We start from the raw sequence: 26,663 nt of genomic DNA on the forward strand, positions 1-26,663 counted from the left end.
GACCCGTCTCCCTGCAGCTGGCGGCAGGGTCACCATTCACCATACGTACTCACAGGGCTTCTGATACACACCCCACCTTGTGGACCAATATGGCTGGACAATCCCCGAGAGCAGAGAGAGTCACAGAGAGGGGGGGTAGCAATGGCACTGAGGAGAATGAGGATCTAATCTTATATTCTAGCTTTATTCTGTTGTTATGTCCAATACCATGGCCAAAGCTACTTAGGAGAGGTAAGGACTTACTGCGTCTTGCAGGTTCCCATCAATTACTGAGGAAAGTCAGGAACTCGAGCAAGATAGGAGTAGAAGCACGGGAGGAACGCTGCTTGCTGGCTCCTTCCAGGCTCGTGCTTACTCAGTTTTCTTATATAGTCTACAACCACATGCCTAGGATTGGTACCACCCCCAGGGGACGCTTCTAGGACACTCCATCCCTTATCAAGCCGATACACAAAAACCTCACATAAAGCATAACCATTTAATTCCTTGTCCCCCAAAGTCTTGTGTGAATATCATAATTTAAAACACAGTCAAACATTTAAGTCTTTAAATTTTTTCAGCAGTCTAAAAGTCCAAGGTTTCTTTTAAAATTCCAACCACTAGTGCAGGGCTCAGCCCTATATCAGTCTCACCAGCACCCAAAGGCCTGGGTAATCCGGCTTCTCCAACTCTGCAGCCCTCAGCACACAGCTTGTCTCAGGTCTAACCTGGCTCCACATCACACCTGCCGCTGTTCTTGGTGAACATTCAGCAGTCTTGGCATCTGCAGTAACCTGGGGTCTCCTTTGCAATTGAGGCTGCGCCTTCATGAGTGACCTCTCTACAAGGACTCCAACAGTGCCACATGTTACCAAATCTCAGCTGCTCTCCACAACCCCTCTCATACCTTCACAACTAGCACCTCCTGGCTGACACCTTATTGAACTTTTTAATTAAAAAAAAAAAAATGGCCAGGCAGTGGTGGCGCACGCCTTTAATCCCAGCACTTGGGAAGCAGAGGCAGGCAGATTTCTGAGTTTGAGGACAGCCTGGTCTACAGAGTGAGTTCCAGGACAGCCGGGACGACACAGAGAAACCCTGTTTTGGAAAGAGAGAGAGAGAGAGAGAGAGAGAGAGAGAGAGAGAGAGAGAGAGAGAGAGAGAGGAAGGGAGAGAGAAAGAAAGAAAGAAAGAAAGAAAGAAAGAAAGAAAGAAAGAAAGAAAGAAAGAAAGAAAGAAAGAAAGAAAGGAAGGAAGGAAGAANAGAAAGAAAGAAAGAAAGAAAGAAAGAAAGAAAGAAAGAAAGAAAGAAAGAAAGAAAGAAAGAAAGAAAGGAAGGAAGGAAGAATTTAAATTAACTTTAAAAGAAATCCTAGGAGCTTGGGAGGTATCTCGGCAAGTGAGAGATCTTGTGCTGAGTGAACATGAGGACTTGGGTTCAAATCCTAGCACCTGTGTTAAAAAAAATTTGAAGTGATCACCTGTGTGTCTGTAACCCCTGGGCTGGGGTGGTAGTGGTGAGACAGGGGACTTTCTGGCCACCAACCTAGCTCCACATTTAGTGAGGATTCTAAATCAAGAGAGTAAGAGAGAGGGTGATAGAGCAGAACACCCGACATCCTCCTCTGTTCTCTGCATACCCGCATGTGTGTGGGCACATGCACACTCGTGAACACACACACACACACACACAATGTGAAAGCATTAAAACATCTCAGTGTCTTGCAGGCTTGTAAGAATCCCCTTTAATGCTTATTTTGTCTAAAAACAAAAACAAAACAAAACAAAAACCAATGCTGGATGCTAAGGTGATTTGTCACCCTGGCAACCATCCAGCCCTTCCCTGGTACTTGGCTGCCTTGAAGGCTTGACTACCATCCAAGCAGCCCCCTCTTGGCAGCCAGCTGGTCTGCGGTCATGTCAGCCTGGCAGCTCTTGAATGCTCCACGGACACCTCCAGGAAGATATACTGCGTGGACAACCACTTAATGCTAAAAGACAACTCGGGCTCTAGGGGGCACTATTCTGGCCCTGACTATCCCCAACAGTTTAACATGGACTTTTTGCCATCAGAAGCCTCTATAATCCTTGTCAGCCACTTCACCTAGGCCAGAGGGGAACCATTTCCCCTGATAACCCAACAAAAAGTCAGCGGTTAGTGCAAATGGTCTTTCAATTGCACGGAAGGCTCTATGATCTGGCTGCAAGGACGCTTCTTCTGGAGACTCGGTCGCTCCTGTGCTGCCCCCTGGTGGTGCGACATTAACATTGGGCCTTCTGCAACTGTCGTGGCTTTGACTGATGGGATCTTTATCAGTAGAGTGGGCTGAATTCATGACCTGAAGAGGAGGGACAGAAGGCAGAAGCAACTGCAAACCAGCAGTGGCCTTGGAGCAGCTGCGGCAACATTTGGGTGAGTGACAATTTCCAGTAAGAGGCCAGAGCAGGGAGCAGACGCAGTGAGATGCCTGTTCTTTGCTGCAAGGGAGGACGCTTTTTGAGCGGAAAAGGAAGGAAAAATAGAATGGCGAGGTGTAACCTGGAGACCATAGGAGATCCCCAGTTCCAGGTCAGTCTGCACCCCAGTGCAAAACCCTGTCATAAAATACAAACCCCAACAACAAATAGAAACATAAGGCTGTGCTGGAGAGAAAGCTCAGCTGTGAAGAGAACATACTGATCGATGTTCGGGTCTCAGCACCTATTTGGCGGCTCACAATTGCCTGTAACTCCAGTTCCAGGGGATCTGACGCCTTCTCCTGACTTCCACTGCATATGCGTGGTGCACACAGGCGAGCATGCAAGCAAAACGCTTCTAAGGATAAAATAAAAATTTTTAAAGTCTTTGAAAAATAATAAAAATTTAAAAATCGGTATAATCCCTGATTCCTGGAGTGCTAGCATAAGTCTGAGGAAAAGTCGCAGCGCATTTGTGATAAAATTTGCCACTCTGGGAAAAAGTGAGGAGCGAAGAGAACCGACAGAGCCGGAAAAGAATGCAGAATCCCCACCCAAGGGGCCGACTCCGACTTCCGGGAGACGGGGAGGCGCCTCTGAGGGGCGTGGTTACGCGCTTCCGTCACGCGCCGTGCGTCACCGCGCGCAGGCGCTCCTTTCCACGTGCAAAAGCCTGAGACTCGTGGAGTCGGGGACGCCGCAGGTTGCCTGAGTCGCGCGACCAGAACGCAGTAATGAAGCCAGGTAAGGGCCACGGTGCGGGCAGGAGTCGGGGGCTCTAGACGCGGCGGGCGGGGACCGCAGCTGCTCGGGCCCGGGGGGCATGTGGCCCGGAGCTCGGCTCACCGACCGGCCTACAGGCTTGCCGCTTCGCACCGGCCGCTGCGGCCCTCCAGACCCTGACCCAGAGCTGGGGCTTGGATCTCCGAGCATTGCTTTAGGGGATCCGACTTGGGTCGCAGATGGAAAGCCCCCCCCGTCCCCACCCCAAGCCTTCCCTGTTGCCGCCGTCACCCACTGTCATTTCCCGTCACCGATACCTTGGTCCTCAACCCAGCTCCCCCCTCCCCCTCTTGGTAAATGAGGATCTCCAGCTCCGTGGTGTGCGGCGCTCGCCGCGCTTCCGGGAGGGGCGGGACCCAAGGCACGTCGGAGTAGAGGATCTGGGGACCTGGGAGTCCCTGCTCTGTAGTGAGAGAGACTTTACTAGCCCGGCTATTAGCGGGGTGGGTGATTGGAAGTGAGAGGGGTTGGTTTTGAGAGCGTCTTGTCACGTGACTCTGGCTGGCGGGGACCCACCAGCCTTTACCTCCAGAGTACGGGGATTAAAGGCGTGCGCCACCACGCCTGGCCTGACAAATGTATCCATCTCATCTATTTCCCGCGTTTTTCTGATGAGCCCACTGTCTGGTGGATGATGGCGAGTGTTCTGGCTTTGACAATAGAAAGTTCCCGTTTCTCTCTTGAATTTTTAATGGATACGTGGTTCTCTTCGTGATCGGTTACTGTGGGTTGTCAATCTTAGCACTCGGGGAGCGGAGGCAGTTAGATAATGAGTTTGTAACACCAGTCTGTGCTACGTTAGTAGTGATAGCATGAGCTTTTCACTGTTGCCGAAGGATCGGTTTTCACGACTTAAGGTTTCTCATGTCTGTGTATTGAAATGGCACCTTATTGTAATAGCCTAGGCTAGCCTCAGACTCGGCTTCCAAGCGGCTGGATTGCAGGCATGTGATTGCAACTGTGCTGCAGCCGCTAGTTTGGAGGTGGGGAGACTTCCAGAGGAAAGCAGATTCTAAAACAGCAGACTGTGTCTGGACAAGTGGGTCCTTTTGGTTCGTTTTCCTAAAAACCTCAGGACCAGAAATGGATCCTGATGACACGCTGAATACTATGTGGCTGAGTTGACCCAGCTGTCTACCCTTCCCCATGAGGGTACCAACAGCTTGCCGGGTCCCTGTTCTGTCAGGCCAGGGTTGAGCCCCAGCTAGTGGCTCCTCTCCTAAGTACTCTTGTGTATACAGTTCTTGATTTTTCTATCATTCCCATACACCTTTGCTACTTTAGGGTCCTGAGTAACAGTAGCATAGCCATTCTCTTCTGAATGAAAACAAGTGGTTTCTCTGAGTCAGCAGGGCTGTGGATGTGGCTCAGCTGGTAAGGTGCTTGCCTGGCTTGCAGGCGACCATAGCTTTATTCTCCTGTGCTACATAGGGATAGGTGTGGTGGCGAACATCCATCTTCCCGCGTTCAAGGTAGACAGGAGATCAGAGATTCAGGTTGATCGACCGATGTGTGGTGCGGCTCGAGACCCTGTCTCAGTCATCGTCAGACGTTTGCTGACTGATTTGTCGGTGTCAGCGTTGGAGATGCTGTAACCAGAATAATTACAAAGCCTTTTGTGCATTTGGAACTTGTGGGTGTCAATGGGAGTGACAGTTAAATGTGACGTGACAAGAAGACAGGGCGCCCGCTGGCAGAGTGGGCTGTGTCTGTTACCCTTAATCAGACACCCAAGCAGGGCAGGCAAAGGAGCGCCGTGCCTACCGGCGGGAGCCGGGAAGAGGGAGCAGCCGGCTGTGTGCAGGTGGGGGCAGCCTGGGTTGATGAGCCTCCATTTAGGCTATACATTAGGGTCCTGCAAAGAACTCAAAATAGGAAAAACACCCTTCTCAGGGATAGTGGTCAAGAAAAGAATTCTGATTTTATTGTGGATGGTGAGGTGGGGAAGGTAGAAATGGGGCCTGGGGATGTCTGAGAGTTTTGAAGATGAAACTTGTTAACTTAAAAACTTAGAGCCAGGGGCTGGTGAGATGGCTCAGTGGTTAAGAACACTGACTGCTCTTCCAAAGGTCCTGAGTTCAAATCCCAGCAACCATATGGTGGCTCACAACCATCCGTAACAAAAATTGATGCCCTCTTCTGGAGTGTCTGAAGACAGCTACGGTGTACTTACATATAATAAATAAATAAATCTTTAAAACACAAAAACAAACAAACATTCTTTAAAAAAAAAAAAACTTAGAGCCAGGCAGTGGTGGCGCACACCTTTGATCCCAGCACTTGGGAGGCAGAGGCAGGCGGATTTCTGAGTTCAAGGCCAGCCTGGTCTACAGAGTGAGTTCCAAGACAGCCAGGGCTGCACAGAGAAACCCTGTCTCGAAAAACCCAAAAACAAACAAACAAAAACTTAGTTAGAAATAGATACCAAAGCTGGGCGGTGGTGGCGCACGCCTGGGCAGAGGCAGGCGGATTTCTGAGTTCGAGGCCAGCCTGGTCTACAAAGTAAGTTCCAGGACAGCCAGGGCTACACAGAGAAACCCTGTCTCGAGAAAGAAAAAAAAAAAAAGATACCAAGTTGCACAGGGTTTTTTTCCATTTGTTTTTAAATTCTGGGGAGTTGAACTCAGGGCCTGGCATATTAGCTCTAGTGCCCAGCCCCTCAGTAAAGTATGTTAGAAAGGACAAAGAACAAACAAACAAAAAGTGAAAAGAACAACGTGTTTTTGTTTTTTTGTTTATGTTTCGAATACCATTGGGAGTACTGTTAAGGCGGCACACTCCTCTGATCTCAGCCCTGGAGGAGACATAGTGTGTCCTCGAGTTTGAAGCCGACCTGGTCTACCTAGGGAGCTGCAGATCAGTCAGGATATGTACTGAGACCTGGACTCAACCACAACTAAAGGAAGTGAAGATGAAGAGCACCGGCTGCTCTTCCAGGGGACCTGACACCTGTGTACAGATAAATGTGCGGGCAAACAATAATATCCATAAAATTAAAAGAAGATGGCAATAAATGTGTTTTTGTTTGTTTGGTTTTGGTTTGTTGTTGTTGTTGTTGTTGTTGTTGTTTTTAAGACAGGGTTTCTCTGCGTAGCCCTGGCTATCCTGGAACTCACTCTGTAGACCAGGCTGGCCTCGAACTCAGAAATCCGCCTGCCTCTGCCTCCCGAGTGCTAGGATTACAGGCGTGCGCCACCACGCCCAGCCTGGCAATAAATGTTTTAAAAACCACAACAACAAAAAATGTTTGAAGCTGTCGTTGGGATATAGTTACAGGACTGAGACAAAAACTTGAGCAGATTTTTACCTGAAAGTTTACATCCAGTGAGATCATTTTGAACCACCCCTAATCTTTAAGCTGTGTTTTCAGATAAACTTTTTTAAAAAGAAATACATATATAATATATATAGATATATATACACACACACACTGTAGCTGTCTTCAGACACACCAGAAGAGGGCATCAGATCCCATTACAACCACAATCCCATGGTTGTGAGCCACCATGTAGTTGCTGGGAATTGAACTCAGGACCTCTGGAAGAGCAGTCAGTGCTCTTAACCGCTGAGCCATGTCTCTGCCCTCAGAAAAACTTTTGTGTCCCACCTCCAATAATACCAAAAAGGTTTTGGGAACCATCACGAAAAGGCTAAGGTAACAGCATCAGGTCCAGTCCCACTCGCTGCTCTGTGGACAGCACTTGCTTTGCTCTATAGCTGGGGGTAAGGGACAAGCCCTTGAGCACCCTACTACTGAGCTGCACCCCCAGCCCCACCATTCTCCTTTTGAAGCAAGGTCTCTCTGTGAGCCCTACTGGGGTCTCCTGCCTCCACCTTGTAGAGTACTAGAGTCACAGACGTGGTCTGCTCCACCTCGGGTTAAGCCCAAGCTGAGGTATGGATGTGCTCTAGCCCGCCCATCTAGACCATTGCCCATCCTTAAGAGGACAGTTTGGGGATTTCCTTAATTTCTCCCCTGTGCGGGGAGGGGTATTGCAGTCTTGAGAGCAGGGAGACGGATGAGCAGAGCTGAGCATCAGACTCGGGGTTTGCACTTTTATCCAGAGGTCTGGAAGATACTGTGAGGGCATAGCACGTTGTGTTGCTAACAAGCATATGCGTATAAGGGGCTCACTAACAAGAGGGATAAAATGAGTTGTGTGACGCTGTCCCACCAAGAAAACTAGAATATCTGCGTTCTGCCTCATCCCTGGCGTGTTCTGCCTTCAGTGGCCCTGTGCTGATAAGGCTGTGGTGCTGGGCCTGTAAACGCGGTACTTGGCAAGTGGTGGCAGGAGAATCGGGATCCATGTGGTGACTTCACGGCCAGCCTGGGATACTTGATATTTCAAGAAAACTCTGGTTGGGTTTAGTTTTCTGGGATTCGTTTCTTCATTTCTGGGGGGTTCCCACTTATCCGCCTGTGCTGTAGAACTGAAGGTCAGGTCCATTGTTAATTGCTGTTCCTCCTTTACATGTCCATTCTGTTGCTGGACATTGGGTGGGTTCTGGATGTGGGGGACACTTCCCTGAGCACAGAACCTGCTCCTTGCTGATTTCTCACATTTGTGGACCTGACAGGTAAGAGTCCTTCTTAAGCTCCGTTGCCCTGATCCCCATTTCCATTTCTGCTACAGGTTTCAGCCCCCGTGGGGGCGGCTTTGGTGGCAGAGGCGGCTTCGGTGACAGAGGCGGTAGAGGAGGTGGACGAGGAGGACGAGGAGGCTTTGGCGGTGGACGAGGAGGCTTTGGTGGTGGAGGTCGAGGTCGAGGCGGAGGCGGTGGTGGCTTCAGGGGACGAGGAGGTGGCGGTGGGCGAGGTGAGTGAGGTTGACATGGGGGTTGGAGCAGGTTCTCAAAGGATGAAGGGAGGGAAGACGTGGGGGCCTCCCTCTCCTACTGCAGCTCTCTCTTATAGGTGGGGGCTTCCAGTCTGGGGGCAACCGAGGTCGAGGTGGTGGCCGGGGAGGCAAGAGAGGAAACCAGTCAGGGAAGAATGTGATGGTGGAGCCGCATCGGCATGAAGGTGAGTGAGGCAGACGGGGAATCGGCTGAAGCCAGAGGTGGACCGTGGCTACACTGTCCCCAGCCACATTCTGTTCTCCCTTCACCAGGTGTCTTTATCTGTCGCGGAAAGGAGGATGCCCTTGTCACAAAGAATCTGGTCCCTGGAGAGTCTGTGTATGGAGAGAAGAGAGTCTCTATTTCAGTGAGTCCAGGCCCCAGCTGGTAGCGTTGCCTGCAGTCCGGTATTCTTGCTGTTGTGGGTGTCTTGATGCATAAGCTCTTGAGTCTGTGGCCTCAGAGGTGTCACAGTTTCCAGCTCCATACTAAACTGTGTCCTTGTGCCCTGGCTCTGTTCAGGCACTGCCTGTTCCTTCTGATGAGGCTCTGTTACATCGCCCTCCTTGTCTAAGCTGTCCTCACTGCCACAGCCCTTGCTCTCCCATATTCTTGTCTCTGTGGCCAGCCGTCGGCCCCCTTGCTCACCTCCCACACTGTGCCTGGAGTGTTCTTCCCAGGGTGGTGTCGGTGGCTCCCTCTCCACCTCCATGTCTGGTTCAAATGTGTCCCCCATCCTCCTGGTCCGTGTTCTCTTTTTCTCATTCTCCTTGCTCTGTTCTGGTTTCATGTCCTCTCCTTCCGTGGTCTCTATAGCCTGTCACCATCTCCTGTGTCGGTTTGTACTTAGTTCAGTGAGTACTTCTCTCTCAGGGCAGGATATGTGTCCCATTCACTGTTGTTCCAGCACCTGTGTATGCCTAGTGCCCAGTTCCATCTTTCCCGTCTGTATTTACTTTCTGTTGTTCCCTCCCCAAGTCAGCAGCCTCCATGAGAGGGCAGGGTGGCTTCTGTCCTGGTCCCTGCTGTACATCTGCATTTGGTTCTTACATGGTGATTTGAATGCACAGTTTCTTTTGAGGACCCTAGGGTTACCTAGAATGGTGTCCTGCACAAGAACCCAGCACTGATTCTGTCCCCATCTCTCTTGGCTCAGGAAGGAGATGACAAAATTGAGTACAGAGCCTGGAACCCCTTCCGCTCCAAGCTGGCAGCAGCGATCCTGGGCGGCGTAGACCAGATCCACATCAAGCCGGGGGCCAAGGTGCTCTACCTTGGGGCAGCCTCAGGCACCACTGTCTCCCACGTCTCTGATATTGTCGGCCCGGTGAGTGGACAAGTGGTGAGACTGAGGGAGCTGGGCCTGGCCATTTCCCTGCACTGTATGATGTTGATGGAACCAGGTTCATCCCTCATTCTGTGGCAGGGACAGCTTGAAGCAGAGCTTTTCTTTCAATACCACTCCTGGGTTCCCGATTTTAGTTGTGAGCCAGAGAGTGTAGTCAGTGTTAAAGTAAGTAACCCAGAGCTAGGAATGTAGGTACCAAACTATTTTGGTAGAAAATTTTATTCCAAGGGCTGAAAGTGGTGATTCAGTCATTGGTTGCCACATAACCATGAGGATTTTGACCCTCAGAATCCACTTTTACAACAAAGCAGGTGTGGCAGCATGCCCTCATAGTAACAGCGCAAGAGTGCAGTGGCAGGCCAGCCTCTGGTGCCTGCCCAGCCATCAGCACATGAAAAACCTTGTCTCAAAAACATGATAGACCTGGCGGTGGTGGTGCGTGCCTTTCATCTCAGCACTGGGGAGACAGAGGCAGCAGATCTCATGAGTTCTGTGTAGAACTCAGCCAGGGCTACACAAAAACCCTGTCTCAAAAAAACAGGAAAGAAAGGAAAAAGAAAAAAGGATGGGTAGAGTTCCTGAAGGATTGTTGCCTCACATTGTCCTCTGGCTTCCACGCAGACAAAACATTCATGTCCCCCAAATCGTAGTTTTGCCCTAGCCCCCCCCCCCCCCCCCCCAGTGTTGGGTGTCGGACCTAGTGCTTCTTGAGATGCTAGGCAGGTTCGCCAGCACCGAGCTACAGCGGCCTTAGGCTCTCTGGCAGCACAGGGTCCCAGTGCAGAGAGCACCTTGTTCTTGGGCGTCTCACTTGACAGCTTCTTGCTCCTTGACTGAATTACAGACTGTTAACTTTAGTTAGTGAAAGCACACACCTTTGTAATCCCAGCCTAAGCTATAGAGTTAGACTTCATCTAAAAACAAACGACAGCACTCAGCCTCAGTGCAGGCGTTTGACAGTGTACGGCGTCAGTGAGGCACCTGAACTCTGAGCCGGGGGTTAACCCTCTGGAGAAGAAAATGAAATAGTTCAAGTGCTGGTCCATTGCAAATGCTGTGAGCTCTGTTCCTAACTACCCTGGATGCCTGGATTTTTACCTGTGTTGGGAGCTTGGGCTCATGGGTCAGATAAATTAGTATCTTAAAGCTTTGCTGCTTATGAATAACCATGGCTCATGACTTCTAGTTTCTGGGACCATTTATTCATCTGGCTATAGACATGATAGCTACTTCAGAGCAGGGTTTTGATTGCGGGTCTGAGAACCTGCTACAAGAGCGGCCCAAGCCCGGTGTTAGCAACTGTACTGGAGCACCAGTGTGTGCTCATGGATGTTGGTTGATTTTTAGGATGGTCTGGTCTACGCAGTTGAGTTCTCCCACCGCTCTGGCCGTGACCTCATCAACTTGGCCAAGAAGAGGACCAACATTATTCCTGTGATTGAAGATGCCCGACACCCACACAAATACCGCATGCTTATCGGTGAGGGCGGGGGTGAGGGCCAGGGGAGGGAAGAGAAGCCGCTGCATGTCTCCCAGAGGATGCTGATGGAGCCTGACTTAGGTGGAGCTAGAGTGAGGAGCAGGCCTCTTCACTGCAGCAGTGTGAGGAGTTGCGGGTGGAGATTGTGTCCAGGATCAGTTCTGCTCCCCTCTAATACTTGGAGCCTCTTTTACGCTGCCCTGGTTTGTTTTAAAATCATTATCTGATGAGATCCCAGCCCTGACCACAGCAGGCGTAGCACAATGGCTTTGTGTTTTAAAAACGCCTCAGAGGTCTAGCATAAAAGTAGAGGGGCGTGCGAGTTCTCCCAGAGGTACTTGTCATCACTTCTCCGAGTCCTTAAAGGGCATTTTCACTCCATCACACTTGTTGTTGTAGCTTTAAGTCACGCTACCTTAAAGCATTACCTTTCCATTGTACTGTTTGGTTTGGTTTGGTTTTTAATGGGGTTTTGGTTGTTTGGTTTGGTTTTTATGGGGTTTGGTTTTGCCTCCCCCACCCCCCACCCCGTGCATTTTGTCAGTGCACCTCTGGTCCTTGTCATTTGACAGCCCTGCCCACGACTTGTCTTGACTGCTCACATTTACTTGTCTTTTTGATGACATGTCTGTCTCCCCCCCCAGACCCGGGAGGATCTCGAGGGCAGGGTCCGGGTCTGACTCGTCTCTGTGTCCCCCACGCCCAGCCCAGGGCTGGCCACAGAGTAGGTGGCAACCATTGGTTTACAACAGGAGTGGATGAGTGTGGCTTTCGGGTTCTGGACCCACCTTTGGGGTGCTTCAGAGGGAGGCTGTGTGGCGGGGAATAAGGCTGGAGGCAAGAGAGTCCCAGGACCCTGTGGTGAAAGGGGCACAGGCCCCTGTTGGGTGGCTCTGGGAAGCTCTCTGCTGGCTTGTTTGTAACCGCTGTCCCTTTTTTCCTTAGCAATGGTGGATGTCATCTTTGCCGATGTGGCCCAGCCAGACCAAACCCGGATTGTGGCCCTGAACGCCCACACCTTCCTGCGGAATGGAGGACACTTTGTGATTTCCATTAAGGTATAGGTCTTGCCCTGTAAGGTTGAGTAGCAGCAGGGTACGGTGTGGGTGCTTTGCTCTCTTGTAGCTGAGCATGTATGTCGCCTTAGCCTATTTGACTTGGTTTCTTTGTTAGTCCTCTTTATGGTTGAAATAAAGACTGATAAATGTTAAGCATTTGGAACAGATTGTGGGGTAGAATTAATATGAATTGCAGCAGGTACATTTTTCAAAGCATTTTAATTTTAAATACAGAAATCTCTCAGGCATCCTCAACATGATCAAAACTGGCCAACCTGTTGCTACATTTGTTCTGTTTTTGCCAGCTGGGCTTCCAGACTATGGAAGACAATTCCTGACCTTAAACACTGCCTTAGATAAATGAAACAACCTGTTTCCAATGTGAGCCAAATTAAAACTTCTTTAATGAAGTTAGAAAATTTGGAAAGCCTGGGTCTCCAGATCTGTAACTTAGCCTTGTCTCCTTTCTAGGCCAACTGCATTGACTCTACAGCGTCAGCAGAGGCTGTGTTTGCATCTGAAGTGAAGAAGATGCAGCAGGAGAACATGAAGCCACAGGAGCAGCTGACGCTAGAGCCGTATGAACGTGACCACGCTGTGGTTGTGGGTGTGTACAGGTGAGTGCCACCACAGACCTCTCCCTTCCTTGTGGCCCTGGGAAGCGAAAAATTATTACAACTGGACCCACTCTGATTTCCTCACAGGCCACCTCCCAAGGCGAAGAACTGAAACTCAGAGCTGTCTGGACTGAAGAAATGTGTGTTGCTACTGTTGCACGTGTGGCTTTTGATTTTGGGGGGGCGGGGGAGTTTTTGTTTTTCTATTAAAAGACTCATCCGTCTTCCCTGTCTGGTGCTGATTGCTAAGTGGCCTCGAGACGCATGCGCCCTTGATCAACTTTGTGTGCTTGAGGGGTGGTGCCTGGAAAGTTTCATCCGGTCACATGGTGCATGCTCCATTGGTGGCTGCTCCGCACGTGCGCGGCTCCGCACCCTTAAGGCGCAGGCGCACTGTGCTCTGCTAGGTCACGTGAGCGGTGTGGGGGCGGAGCCGGGGCAGGGGGGCCGGTTTGTTGTGGTCGCCATTTTGCTGGTTGCATTACTGGGTAATCGGGGCCCTGGCTCGCCGCGTCCACCGGACACCCTCAGCCAGTGGGCAGGTCTGAGCTCGGGCTCCCCGAGCAGTTTGAATCCCCTTACCCACGCCCTCAGGTAACGGTGCTACGACGGGCGGGGCGGCACACTTGCGTGGGGGCAGGCCGGGAACCGCCCTGCCCGTCCCCGCGAGATTTAGCAAGGGAAAGGAGGGGGCTTCGGGCCGTTGCAGCGGAGCCCGGCTCTTCGTAGCCAGGTTCCTAGAAGAGGCTGAGCCGGAGGGAGCGGTCCGGGGAGGGGGCAGCCAGGCCCCACTCCCGCCCTTTGTTTGGGCTCGGCTGCGCTGGCCGCTTCGCTGTCGCCTAGCAACAGCTGCCCTGAGTGCTAATTGGTTAAGCTCTTGGCAGCAACAACCAATGGCGCGATTGTTGCCATGGGAGGTGCGGCCTGCCGGGCTCGCTTGGGCCCCGCCCGCCGGGACTCCACCGGCTGGGGCGGGCCTGCCGGGTGGGGGGCGGGACGCCAGGGTCCCTGGGGGCGGGTGGCCGCGCGGGGCGGGGCTGGGCCGTAGGGCGAGGGTTAACCCGCCCCTCCCCCGTCCACCTGCTGTCCCCTTCCCCCGCGTGCCCTGGTCTGACCCTCGTCCCCTCCTTTCCCCGCCCCTCCCCCTCGGTGGCAGTGGCGGCGGCTGCTGTTGTCACCCACCGGGCCGCCTGTCCCGCTTGCCCTCACCGCCGCGGGGCTGGCTAGGCTAGCCGGGCCGGGGACAGGCGGCCACCTCCTCATCACCGCCGCCGCTACCACCGCCATGCTGGCCGCTCGCCCACTGCATTGGGGCCCCCATCGCGCTCCAGCCCCCCGTGGGCCCAGCGCCATCCCTGACCCGGGTAGGGGTTGGAGCTGGAAGAGCTGGTCCTAGTGTGGGAGGGCTCTGGAAGAGGTTGCTTATCTGTGAAGCCCCAATAAAGGGGACCTGGAGTGGCAAGACAGCGTAAGAAGGGGATCTGACAAGGGGGAGGCTCCTAAGGAGGGGATTTTGTTCCGAAGGACACTTTCAGTGAGTGAAGTCTTGTGTGATATTTAGGGATTTGGCTGTCAGGCCCTTCTAGGAATAGGCTCAATTGTGGAATGACCCAGCGTAGAAATAGAGGAGATAGCAAGGATCCCAGGGTGAGGAAGAAAAAGACCGTGACTCTTAGATGTGGAGAAATGACACCTCTCCCTTGTTTTCCTGAGGAGTAGGGGTCTTGAAGTAATGGGGAAATCCTAGTGGGATAAATATAGACTACTTAGAAGAAGGATCTCTGGTGCGGGAGACCTCATAGGGAGCAGGGAGCGGTCCCGGGGGAAAGCACCGTGGTGGTTGAGATGTGTGTAACTTGCATGTAAGGGAGTTCTCAGATAACCTTGTTTTGCTAAGAGGTCCGTAAGACTGCTGTGTTCTTTAGAGTAGAAAGGACTAGTGGCTAGGCTAGGCTTGAAATTGGGCCCTTGGTGTTGAGGGGAGACCGTGTGAGGGCGGGGCCTTAGCTGAGGGACTCTGGCTGGCCACCAGCAGAATTTCAAAGAAAGACTGAGTTCTACTGCCCAGACTCTACACGGTTTCTGCCTTCTTTTGCTCTCCTAATTCCTGGCCTCTTTCTATCCTTCCTGCCCTGGCCTTGTACCCACTCTCTCCCACCCCTGTCTGGCTCTGATTGCTCCATTTTACATCTCTGGATGTGATAGCTCATTCATTTATTCGGCTCCTCATTTGTTGAGAGACATGGCGGTGCTAACCCACTTGCTACCCTTTCTGTTTGTACATGGCTACCTGGTGCTGGTGCTCTGCCCTGTTCCCTATCTCCCCCTGGTGCCCCTAACTCACACCCACCTCTTCTGACTCGCCCTGACCTACATGCCTTCTTGTTCCATGTTGTCTTCCCACTTCCTACCTGCTCTCAGGTCTCAGCGGCGGTGGCAGCCGAGGTACAGGATGCGAGAAGGCGCCCCCCGGCCGGGCTCCCGCTCCAGGCCTCACACCCCTGCGGCCCTCTGAGCCCACCATGGCCGTCCCACCAGGCCATGGTCCTTTCTCTGGCTTTCCGGGGCCCCAGGAACACACACAGGTAGGCATTCAGCTGGCTTCTCATCTGCCTGAGGATTGAAGGGTCTCCAGACAAGAGCATGATTGTTGGAGGATCTCTGGGGATTTTGGAGGCCTCACAGTACTGGAAGAGCTTCAAGTGGTTGGACTTTGAAGAGTCCACCCTCATTCCTGCTGAGAACGGAATCCTTGAGCTTCTCCATGGCCTGCCCTCTCACAGCATGGTTTTGAAGTGTAATGTGTGTCTTGGGGTCAGAACTGTCACTGGCACAGAGCAAACAGGAACACAGGTCTGAGTGTTCACAACGAGGAAGAGGTCTGGAGTAAGGGGCCTAAAAGAAATGTGGAGGGGGTGGAAAGGAGAGTGAGCAGAGAGCAGGAGACCCAGGGAGACAACGCTATCCAGCAGCTTTGTAACTGGGCAGAGACACTCACTTGAGAATGAGGACATGGAGAGACAGGAAATTTGTTGGCATGGTTCCCCGAAACAGCAGTCTCAGGTGCAGAGATTCAGGGGTCAGCACCCAGATATGGAGCAAAAGAGCTGACCTGGGGCCGAATGGAAGGCCAGAGGTAAATCACTCACTTCGTATAATGAACAGCTGAATGGGGAGCCTGCAGTGTATGCTTGTGCTTAACAGGGATTGGAGCTAGAGAAGCGTGGGCGTGGTCAACTTCCCCATTCTGTCCCTACAAGTTGAGGTGAAGGCTTGTGCTCAGTGCCTGCTCCGCTCTACCACAGGTACTGCCTGATGTGCGGCTCCTGCCCCGGAGACTGCCCCTGGCCTTCCGGGATGCGGCCTCAGCCCCACTGCGAAAGCTCTCGGTGGACCTCATCAAGACCTACAAGCACATCAATGAGGTAAAGCGGGGAATGGACTTCCCTGTTTGGGTGTTGTAAAGGCTCCTGGCTTCTTGCCCGGGTCACTCAAGGGTCCGGTTTCCTGGCTGCCTGAGCAGGTATACTATGCGAAGAAGAAGCGGCGGGCCCAACAGGCACCACCCCAGGACTCGAGCACCAAAAAGGAGAAGAAGGTCCTGAACCACGGTTATGACGACGACAACCACGACTACATTGTGCGCAGTGGCGAGCGCTGGCTAGAGCGCTATGAGATTGACTCTCTTATTGGCAAAGGCTCCTTTGGCCAGGTGTGGGACTCCCCACTCATCCAGTATCTGGATGCAGACAGCCACTAACCTTACCCAACATTCCCTCCTCCCCAAGTGGTTCACTTGCTGCAGGTCCTGTCCTGGACCAGCCGCTCAAGCCACGTAGTTTCCCTCTGCCTTAGTTCTGTATGAGTATAAATCACAAGACTTCTTGTAAGAGAACTGTTGCTATTTTGTATTTAGTATAAGGATATGAGCAGTGGGGCTGTGCGCTGTTAGAGAGATGTGGCTGGTGGACCCCCCACCTTCCCAGGTAACTCTCCTTGTCTCGACAGGTGGTGAGAGCCTATGACCACCAGACTCAGGAGCTGGTGGCCATCAAGATCATCAAGAACAAGAAGGCCTTCCTGAACCAGGCCCAGATTGAGCTACGGCTGCTGGAGCTGATGAACCAGCATGATACAGAGATGAAGTACTACATCGGTGAGGCCTGGGCGGGTGCAGGGTGCCTGCGGGAGAGAGACCAACCTCTGATTCTCCCTCCTGCTGTGCTCACCCGAGGGCCAGGTTGGGTTGCAAACACTTGCCGTGAACTGCCTCCCCCAGCTGGCGAGGGACGGGGCAGCCTTGTGTACATGTTGGAGAGACTGAGGCACTCAGTGCTCTCACAGTAGACTCAACAGTTGGTAATGTGAGAAGCAGTGGCCTCTAGAGCTCTGGCTCCTGAGATATGTCCCAGTCTTCAGTTCCTCTGGAAAGGGACTCTTTAGAGGACAGCCAGTATCCCTTGCCACATGGGTAGACACAGCAAAGACGAGAGCAGGCTCTTTAGGTAGTTTGGGGGTTTGGTGATGGTGATATTTTTGGAGGTTTTGCTTTGCTATTCTGGGGATCAAGCCCAGTGCTTCATGTATAATAGGCAAACAGGTCCTCTCCCCAACCCCCCCACCCCCACCCCAGAGCACCTCCAGACCTTTCTTTACTTGACTATTTTGAGATAGGGTCTCACTAAATATATCCAGATGAGCCTTGAGCTAAAAGTCTTCGTGCATCAGTGTACAAAGACCTGGGTCTCCATGCCTATACCCCAGGCCTGGTTCAGTGTTGGCTAATGTGGAGCAAATGTGGAGCTGTTTTGAAGCTTTTTTAGGGGGAGTACCTTCTATTTCCCTTTGCCGTGCTGGGGCTTGAACCCTGGGCCTTGTGATTGCTCGGCAAGCGTGCTGCCACCCTTTGGTCATCCCATAATCTATGCTAGTGTAACCCTAGGTTACACCATCCTTTGGGGTTTTGTTTTGTTTTATTCTGGGCTTGACTGCGTAAGCCAAGCTGGCCTTGAGCTCATCACCCTCCTTTTTCTCTTTCCAACTGCTGGGGTTACAGTCATGCTCGCTACTTCCTGCTGGCAGAGCCCTTCCCTTTGGTAAAAACTGGAAGGTGTGAGGGACGCAAGAAGTCCACTGAGTTGGTGTAGAAACACCTGAGGGCTCACTGCAGGTTACCAGAGGTGGTCACTGTGTGGTCCCAAGCCACCTGCCATCGGTGTGTCTAACCTGTTGTCCACTGTCACCGTTGCCCACAGTACACCTTAAGCGGCACTTCATGTTCCGGAATCACCTGTGCCTGGTGTTTGAGCTGCTGTCCTACAACCTGTACGACCTCCTCCGCAACACACACTTTCGAGGTGTCTCACTGAACCTGACGAGGAAGCTGGCACAGCAGCTCTGCACAGCTCTGCTCTTTCTGGCCACCCCCGAGCTCAGCATCATCCACTGCGACCTCAAGCCTGAGAACATCCTGCTCTGCAACCCCAAGCGCAGCGCCATCAAGATCGTGGACTTCGGCAGCTCCTGCCAGCTTGGCCAGCGGGTGCGGTTCTGACTGTGGGCAGGACTGACGCTTTGGTGGGATGGGATGGAATGGCTTCATTTTGGCCCTGGAAGCTGATGGCCAAGAGATGATATTGTTCATAGGAAGGCCCACCTGGAGAGAGGTGGTGGGAGGTGAAGGGGCAAAGATGACCCAAGGAAGGAAGAGAAAGGGTGAAGCTGCCAGCCAGGCACTCCTCAGAGGAGTGGAGTTGTGATCTGAGCCTCAGGCTGCTTTGCTGATGTGCTCACAGGGAGAGTGCCCTGAAGCCTTGCGGTTATACTAACATGTACAGTACATGCTGGCCAGCTTCTCTTAAACAGGAAGGGCCAGCTGGGAATGGAGCCGGTTAAGGCAGGAAAACCACTGAAGACTGGAGGCTCATGAGGGAGGCAGTGACTGTGGCTTGTGCAGCATTGCTCAGAACCTCACGACCTAGAGGTTCCATCCTGTTTTCAGGCTGGGCCTTGTCTTCAGTTGATTCTCCCAGTTGAACCAGCAGGGGAGCTGGTGCCCTGACTACTGTCCCCTCCCCCAGATCTACCAGTACATCCAGAGCCGCTTCTACCGCTCACCCGAGGTGCTCCTGGGTACACCCTATGACCTGGCCATCGACATGTGGTCCCTGGGCTGCATCCTTGTGGAGATGCACACCGGAGAGCCTCTCTTCAGTGGCTCTAATGAGGTGTGCCCCTGGAGGGGTGTGCTGGAGGTGGAGGGGTAGAGCCCAGCCACCTGGCGCCCCTGACCGCCGCCTGCCCGTAGGTGGACCAGATGAGCCGTATTGTGGAGGTGTTGGGCATTCCTCCCGCACCCATGCTGGACCAGGCACCCAAGGCTCGAAAGTACTTTGAGCGACTGCCTGGGGGTGGCTGGACCCTACGAAGGACAAAGGAACTCAGGAAGGTGCGGCCCCTGCCCTGTGCCACTTCTCCCTCCCTGGGTGTCCCCTCACTCACACTTGGGGCTCCCCCTTTCCCGGTGTCTTTCCCTGTCTTCCTCTCCCCCTTGTCTGTCCTTTCCTTCCTCCCCTGCCCACCCCATCACCCTCCCACCCCACAACTCTTGTTAGCTTTCTCTCCCTCTCTCTTTCTTGTGCCTTTGTTTCCCCGTGTGTGTCTCCCTGCCCCTCCTGCCCACTGACGGCCACTCTCTTGCCCCCCCTCCCACCCCCTCCCTGCCAGGATTACCAGGGCCCTGGGACACGGCGGCTGCAGGAGGTGCTGGGCGTGCAGACGGGCGGGCCCGGGGGCCGGCGGGCGGGGGAGCCGGGCCACAGCCCCGCCGACTACCTCCGCTTCCAGGACCTGGTGCTGCGCATGCTGGAGTATGAGCCCGCCGCCCGCATCAGCCCTCTGGGCGCTCTGCAGCATGGCTTCTTCCGCCGCACGGCCGACGAGGCCACCAACACGGGCCCGGCAGGCAGCAGTGCCTCCACCTCGCCGGCGCCCCTTGACACCTGCCCCTCCTCTAGCACCGCCAGCTCCATCTCCAGCTCTGGTGGGTGCCCATGTCACATGTGTACCGCAGGGCCCAGCCTGGGTGGCCTAACCACTGGGCCTCTGTCATAGAGCCCCTGGGACTACCAGATTCTGAGGTGGGGTGGGACGGTCCTATGTGACCCAACAGGTTCTCAGAATTGGACCAGGAGACTCGGTCCCTAGAACTGACTCAACCCTCCCATGCAACCCTGACCCTAGATTTCAAACTTGGACTGTTGACAGCCTTCATTCACACTTGCTCTGGTCTCAAAGCCTAAGCTTGGGGTCTAGATGGTGGACAGACTTGCCCCCATCTTACTATTTATGTCCTCTTTTCTTCCTGGTGCTTCTAGGAGGTTCCAGTGGCTCCTCCAACGACAACAGGGCCTACCGATACAGCAACCGATATTGTGGGGGCCCGGGGCCCCCCATCACTGACTGTGAGATGAACAGCCCCCAGGTACTGGAGCTGTGAAACTTTGGGAGAGGCTGGTAGGTGCCTGGGACTTGATCTCATTGCCCATGACCCCTTTGCCTTTTTAGGTCCTACCCTCCCAGCCTCTGCGCCCCTGGGCAGGGGGTGATGTGCCCCACAAGACACATCAAGCCCCTACCTCTGCCTCTACATTGCCGGGGACTGGGGCTCAGTTACCCCCACTGCCCCGTTGCCTTGGACGACCCCCATCACCGACATCACCACCACCCCCAGAGTTGATGGATGTGAGCCTGGTGGGCAGCCCTCCAGACTGCTCTCCACCTCCTCCAGCACCTGCCCCCCAGCACCCGGCTGCCTCAGCCCTCCGGACTCGGATGACAGGAGGTCGACCACCTCTCCCACCCCCTGATGACCCTGCCACTCTGGGGCCTCGCCTGGGTCTCCATGGTGTACCCCAGAGCACAGCAGCCAGCTCATGACCCTGCCCCCTCCCTGGGGCCCCTCCTGAAGCCATACCCCCCCATCTGGGGGCCCTGGGCTCCCATCCTCATCTCTCCCCTTGACTGGACTTGCTGCTACCCAGCTGGGGTGGGTGAGGCCTGCACTGACTGGGGCCCAGGGCAGGGGGTCAAGGGAGAGGAGTTTGGCCGCACCCTCCCCACTAAGACTGGACCCTTGGCCCCTCTTTCTCCCCTCCCCCCTTGTTTTCTATTTATTGTACCAAAGACAGTGGTGGTCTGGTAGAGGGGAGATTCCCCCTTACCCAGGGCCCTAGGAGGGGGTGGGGGCAGGTAGGGGGAGATGGCCTTGCTCCTCCTCGCTGTACCCCCCAGTAAAAAGCTTTCTCACATGCCTGCCTGAGCGTTTGCAGGGCCTTGGCTCCCTCCCCTGACCCTCAGAGGCATGGTGGGGAAGGCTGTGTGGGGGAGGGGTGCTTTGTGGTGTGGGTATGGGTGTGTCCCTCCTGGGGACATCATAGTTCTTGGTGCAGGCATGGGGCAGCAGGAGATTGGTGGGCTGAGAGGCCTGGATACAAGAATCCTGGCCTATTGCTAGGAAATGTGATGGTCATCGGTCAGGGCTTCCACAGAGTCCACGCAGAAGTGGCTTTTTTTTTTTTTTTTTTTCCCTTTCTGTCAGGCAGGCATTCGGTAGGTTGTGGGTATATTCAGCAGGCCTTCTTAGGTACCATCGGGGGAGCAGACAGACAGTGGGTACAGATTTTACCCAACCCGTGTCCGGCCCCACTGCAATCATTTCGAGTATTGAAATTCTCGAGCAAAAAGACGCTCCCTGACCTCCAGGTAAGTGATTTTTTGTTTCCATGGCAATTTGGAACCAGCTTTCTCCCACAAGGGAGGGTGTGGTGATTCCTGGGAGATGGAGTTCTACAAGGCCAGCTCTTTGCTCACTTTTCTTGGGAACTACAGAGCCCAGAAGTCTCTGCACACACGGCTGGGGACTGGTGCTCAGTGAGCTGTAGGGCATGACGGCTTAGATGTTGGAGGTCCGTAGTCCGGGTTGATTGGATGGTGCTGGTGCACAGGAGTAGGGAGAGAGAGTGCAGTCAGCCAGCCCTGCAGGGCCAAGCAGTGGAAGCTCCGTGTAGAACTCTGGTGAGCAAGAGCCTGCCTGTTGTGGGAAGCTGATGGCAGTGGTCGTTTTGAGAATGCCGTTTAAGATTTACAGACATCTTTTGTTATCCAGAGAGCTGGACTTTTTCACAGGGACTGAGACACCGTGAGAGGAGGGTGCACAGCCCAGCTTTGCCACAACATGGAAGTATGTTGCCAGGAAAAGGTGGCTTGTGGCAGGCCTCTAGGCAAGAGTGGCCTCAGATGTGACGGCCAGGGATGGAGGGTGTTGAGAAGGCCAGGAAAAGGCAGGTGGTTTCCAGATATCTGAGGTGAAGGAAGAGACGGAAACAAGCAGGGGAGGGGAGGGAGGGCTGCAATACATAGAGCACCGCATCCCCACTAACAGGGTTAGGGTTGGTGTTCTGTTTTTATGTGTTCTCTTGGTGCTGGGGATGGAATCCAAGAAACCCCAGATGCTAGGCAAGTACTCTGCATGCTCAGCCTCCTAGGAAAAAGGGTCGGAATGGACAGCTTTAGAAGACAGGAGCTGCAGTGACCTTTCCAAATTTGGGGATAATGTGGGCAAATAGAAGTTACTTTTCTAAGGTCACACAATTAGGAAGTAGGCTCAGGTTACTGTGCGTGTGCATGTGCGTGTGTGTGTGTGTGTGTGTGTGTGTGTGTGTGTGTGTGTGTGTGTGTGTGTGTGTGTGTGTGTGTGTGTGGGAGAGAGAGAGAGAGAGAGAGAGAGAGAGAGAGAGAGAACATCTAGTCGTCAATTGAATAAGGTGTATTTGAGCCTGGAGGCATGAGCAGGACTGTGAGGACTGTGAAATGGGCATGGGGTGTCATCTACACTGCGGTTGAGAACCAATGCCCAGCTCCAGGCTGACTGACTACCTGATAACTCATTGGTGTTTCCAGGGTACTCTGAGAAGTTCAGGCAGGTGAAAGTCTGTGGCGTCCTCCTTGGTCTTCTGCCCTCACCATCTCCATGTAACCAAAGAGACTCTGAGCACCTATTTTCCCTCCTTGCTGAGAACCCCTCTGGACCCCATCTCACTCAGGGTAAAAGTCCGTTCTTTCCATGACCACCGGATCTTCACCATCTGCCCTCATCACCTGTCTGAATCAGTTGACTCTCACTCTGCTCCAGCCGCGCTGCGCTCAGCCTTTGCACGTGGTATTCTGTGCCTGGATCATTTATCTCTAAACAGCCCAGACTCACTGCCTGACCGCTCTTCTGAATTATACTTCTAACATCCCTGATCATTCTTCCTTTTAACTTTTTCCTTGTATCAGTCATTGCGTGGCACATGTTAAGATTTTATCTTGTCAACTGTCTCCCCATCTGGGAGGCCTTGAACTTCTTGGAAGCAAGTATTTGGGTCACTCTATGCTTTATCTCCCACTTTGAAGAACATGTAACCCCCCAGGCTCACTGTCAGATGAGTGCTTTCAGAGCATAGACCCTGATCCCAGTCTCCTGGGGCGTCCCACATCCCCTTCTGAATAGTGAATGTTGCTGAGTGCTCCAGTAGTGAACAGTGTGGGAACACAGCAGAGAAGAAAGGATAGTTGCGCTGCCTTGAAAGATGAAAGACTTGAGTCTTAAGGTGGAGTCCGTCAGGTGGCACAGCAATGGAGAGTGACTGGGGTCAAGAGCACTGAAGTCTGGATTAGGAGTTTCTAATCTGGCTCCTACGAAGCCTGTCCAGACCATAGGGTTAGCATCAGCTCTATTCAGACGGAAGTGTGGATGCTATGCATGTGATGATTGGCACCCAGAGGCTATTGAGGAACACGGGGCCATACCTTGTCCACCCTGTGTGTCCGTCTATCCCCCCATCCCCGTGTTCTCCCTCATCCCCATCCCCATGTTGTCCCATACCCAACCCCGCCCTACCTCGCCCCATGTATGGAGAGTTGCAGCAGAATTTTAATCAGTGGGACAGAGTGTAAGGTTAGCTGTGTTGCCATTTTGTTCATTTTAGATTTCTGTGCATGCATATTTTGCCATGTTCATGCCTTGTGTCCTCAGAAGTCAGAAGAGGGCATGGGATTCCCCTGGACCTGGAGTTAGGGATACTTGCAGACTGCTCTGTGGGTGCTGGGAACTGAACCCAGATCCAGGTTCTATGGAAGAGCAGCCAGTGCTCCTAACCACTAAGCCATCTATCCAGCCCCAGTTGTATATTTTTAAAGGTACCCCTGATGGGTCTTACAGTGGCTGCACTTAAAGACAGTCCCTATTGTCTGGTGTTTCTGCTCAAGATGAGGATCTCTTCCTCTTGAGTGATGACTGGGCCAGAGATGTGATCAACACAAGGACACTGAGCCAAGTGGCCTTAACAGGTCTGACAGCCTCCTCTGTCACTCCTGGTGCCCTGATTTCTTTGTCTTTTTGGTTTTTCTGAGACAGGGTTTCTCTGTGAAGTTCTGTCTGTCCTGGAACTCACTCTGTAGACCAGACTGGCCTCGAACTCAGAGATCTGCCTGCCTCTGCCTCCCAAGTGCTGGGATTAAAGGCGTGTGCTACCACGCCCGGCTCCCTGGTCTCTTTATAGAGGTCCAGCATCTGCCCTAGCTATCTCAGCTGTGCCAGGTCTGTGCGTGGCATGGTGGAGCTTATAACTTAGCCAACACTATCCCTGGAGCGGAGACCTGAGTCCTTCTCAGGCTACTCCCCTGGGCCTTGTCCATATTCCAGAATCATGAAATAAACAACTGTGATTTTATTACACTGTTTAGGGTGATTTGCTTCTCAATAATAGCTAACCAAAATAAGGCAGTATTTTTAAAATCATACAATGGTAAGATTGTGTAATATTATGTGATAGCTAATTGAATCCTCATAACTAATACTGTTGTCATACCCATCCTACAGATGAAAACTCAAGGCATTAAAGCATTGCAAGGTACCTTACCCATAGTAAGTCCCAAGTACTCAGTCATTACTATCAACGTGGCATCTGTCAGCACTAAGGTCTTTATAGGTGTTGAGGGGGAGGTGGGCGGGTGAGCGGCAGTACTTCTAGGAGAGTAGTTGTAGGCTCTTCCCTTGGCAAGATGGGAAAAGCAGCCCGTCCTTGGAGTGCCGTCGTAATGCCATGGAGTCAGTTTGCTTCTGACTTGCTCATGGGATCCAGCAGGTTGTTGTAGAGCCAAGTTAAATTGGGATTCTTGTTACGGGGAAGCCATGATGTCCTAGTGAACTGTTGCTCCTGTTCGCTCCTTGTTGATTCTTCCGATCGCAGTGCCATTTTGTGAGCACTGTTGGGGGATGCCTGTACTACAGCGGCAGACAAGTGCCCTGCCGTTCCAAAGCCTGCCTCCCAGGGGCAAGAGGAGTGTTAGCGAAGAGCCATGGACACTGAGACTCGGAGGGCTGGAGACAGGAGAGCTCTATAAGGAAGGATCTTTGAGGAAAACAAATAAGTAGGCCAAAGGGAAGGAAACCATGTGGTCTTTTTTTTTTCAAGACAGGGTTTCTCTGTATAGCCCTGGCTGTCCTGGATGTCCTGGAACTCACTCTGTAGACCAGGCTGGCCTCGAACTCAGAAATCCACCTGCCTCTGCCTCCCGAGTGCTGGGATTAAAGGTGTGCACCACCATGCCTGGTTTGAAACCATGTATTCTTAAGGAAAGACATCCCCGCCAGGAAAAGAAAGCCAGTTCAAAGGCCTCAAGGCATGCTAGAAAGAATGGAAATTGGACCAGAGTGAAGAGGACAGGACAAGATGCATGAGGAGATGTCATAAGGGCTTGACTCTGGCACTCAATAATATGGAAGGCATCAGCCTCTTTGAGCACTGGGCTCTCTGGCAGCCATGTGGGCAGAGGTTAGAAGCACTCAGTGGGTAGTCCAGCCGGTGTTGATGCGTGTGGTTTGGCCTTAGTGGTAGCAGAAGAGGTGTCAGTTAGGTGTGGGTTGGAAGGTGAAAGGTGAGAGAAGCCCATAGCAGCCTGATACTGGCCTGTGAATGGGAAAGAGCAGCAGGCATAGGCACATTTGACAATGGTCACCATATTGCTACTGTGAAATCCCTGTGAGACCACAGAAGGGGAAGATGGAGCCCAGGACTGGAAAGCCACAGTAATCTCTGAGTGGGATGACTAGTGTGGAGGTTACTGGGTCTGAGCAGTGTTGAATTCAGGACTCCCTACCTCTTCTTGGTTGTTCCTGAGCTTTGAAAGCAAGAGAAGGCCCTCCAGGGAGTAAAACTGAGTCCGAACCTGGGACAGCGCCTAACTCTCTGGCTGCTAGACTGAGGCTGGCCCCTGCCTCAGCACCCACTGCTTCCTCTTTGTGTTCAGGGGGCAAGCTGCCCTTGGGGGGCTAGCTGCTCTGGGGAACTCATGCCCCAGCTCTGTGTGGCCTTCCTGCCTTGCTCCCCGCCACTCTTCTACTCATGGTTCCACTAAAGCTAGCCAGGGTTGAATTGCAAGGGCCAGGAATACAGGTCTGCAGTGGCTGATGTGTATCTACTGCAGTGGCTGATGTGTATCTACTGCAGTGGCTGATGTGTATCTACTGCAAAGGGCTCTGTGATCCCCCCAAGTCTCAATCACAGTGTACTGACAGTTGGTCAGAGATTTGGACCTGGGTTTTTTGTTGTTGTTTCTTTTTGTTTGGTTGGGTTTTTTTTTGGGGGGGGGGGGGGGGGGTTCTCTTATGTGTGTGGATCTGAGAAGTGGTGGGCATCCCTGTAGAATGTAGTCTAGCAGGCTCTGAGCTGAGAAAGGTTCACAGTTAGGTCAGGAGTATTTCTTCCCACATGTTCCTGCGAACCAGACATAGTGGTCGGCCTCTGCCTTCACCAAACACACGAGCCAGTAGGAAGGCAGGCTGCCTACAGACAGTGGTCAAGGCTGAGATGGCAAACAGGCTTGAGTGAGTCATGATGGCAAGATCTTTAGGTTGCAAAGGACTATGGGAACTTGGAGGCCATGCCTGGCCCAGTCCAAGGTATCTGAGATAGGAGATGAGAGTGAGGCGTACATGAGTTAGATGGTGGCTGGGAACCACTGAAGCCCAGTCAGTAGGGAAGAAACTGTCCATT

At 52.9% G+C, this 26,663-nt stretch overlaps 2 protein-coding genes across 7 annotated transcripts; both read left to right on the top strand.

Moving 5' to 3' along the window:
• The first annotated feature begins 3,071 nt into the window (after positions 1-3,071).
• Fbl (fibrillarin) lies at positions 3,072-12,788 on the top strand. Its single transcript, XM_021202528.1, has 9 exons — positions 3,072-3,180; positions 7,857-8,039; positions 8,138-8,245; positions 8,334-8,428; positions 9,218-9,388; positions 10,757-10,889; positions 11,835-11,947; positions 12,419-12,564; positions 12,652-12,788. Exons 1-9 carry the CDS (start codon positions 3,171-3,173, stop codon positions 12,674-12,676), a joined length of 984 nt encoding a protein of 327 aa, XP_021058187.1. The 5' UTR covers positions 3,072-3,170; the 3' UTR covers positions 12,677-12,788.
• Positions 12,789-12,986: 198 nt separating this feature from the next.
• On the top strand, positions 12,987-22,291 carry Dyrk1b (dual specificity tyrosine phosphorylation regulated kinase 1B). 6 transcript variants are annotated; one of them, XM_021190807.1, is made up of 12 exons: positions 12,987-13,158; positions 14,986-15,149; positions 15,870-15,989; positions 16,088-16,276; positions 16,573-16,720; positions 17,820-18,106; positions 18,645-18,791; positions 18,872-19,012; positions 19,291-19,326; positions 19,411-19,606; positions 19,941-20,047; positions 20,131-20,876. In XM_021190807.1, exons 2-12 carry the CDS (start codon positions 15,087-15,089, stop codon positions 20,500-20,502), a joined length of 1,806 nt encoding a protein of 601 aa, XP_021046466.1. In that variant the 5' UTR covers positions 12,987-13,158; positions 14,986-15,086; the 3' UTR covers positions 20,503-20,876. The 6 variants fall into 6 exon arrangements, with proteins under 6 accessions (XP_021046466.1, XP_021046458.1, XP_021046475.1 ...); XM_029541757.1 differs by lacking the exon at positions 12,987-13,158 and adding an exon at positions 13,697-13,928 and having other exon boundaries at positions 20,131-22,291; XM_021190799.2 differs by having other exon boundaries at positions 19,291-19,606; positions 20,131-20,873.
• The last annotated feature ends 4,372 nt before the right edge of the window (positions 22,292-26,663 follow it).

This window comes from Mus pahari, chromosome 1, assembly GCF_900095145.1.
Source record: "Mus pahari chromosome 1, PAHARI_EIJ_v1.1, whole genome shotgun sequence".
In the NCBI taxonomy this organism is placed as follows: Eukaryota; Metazoa; Chordata; class Mammalia; order Rodentia; family Muridae; genus Mus; species Mus pahari.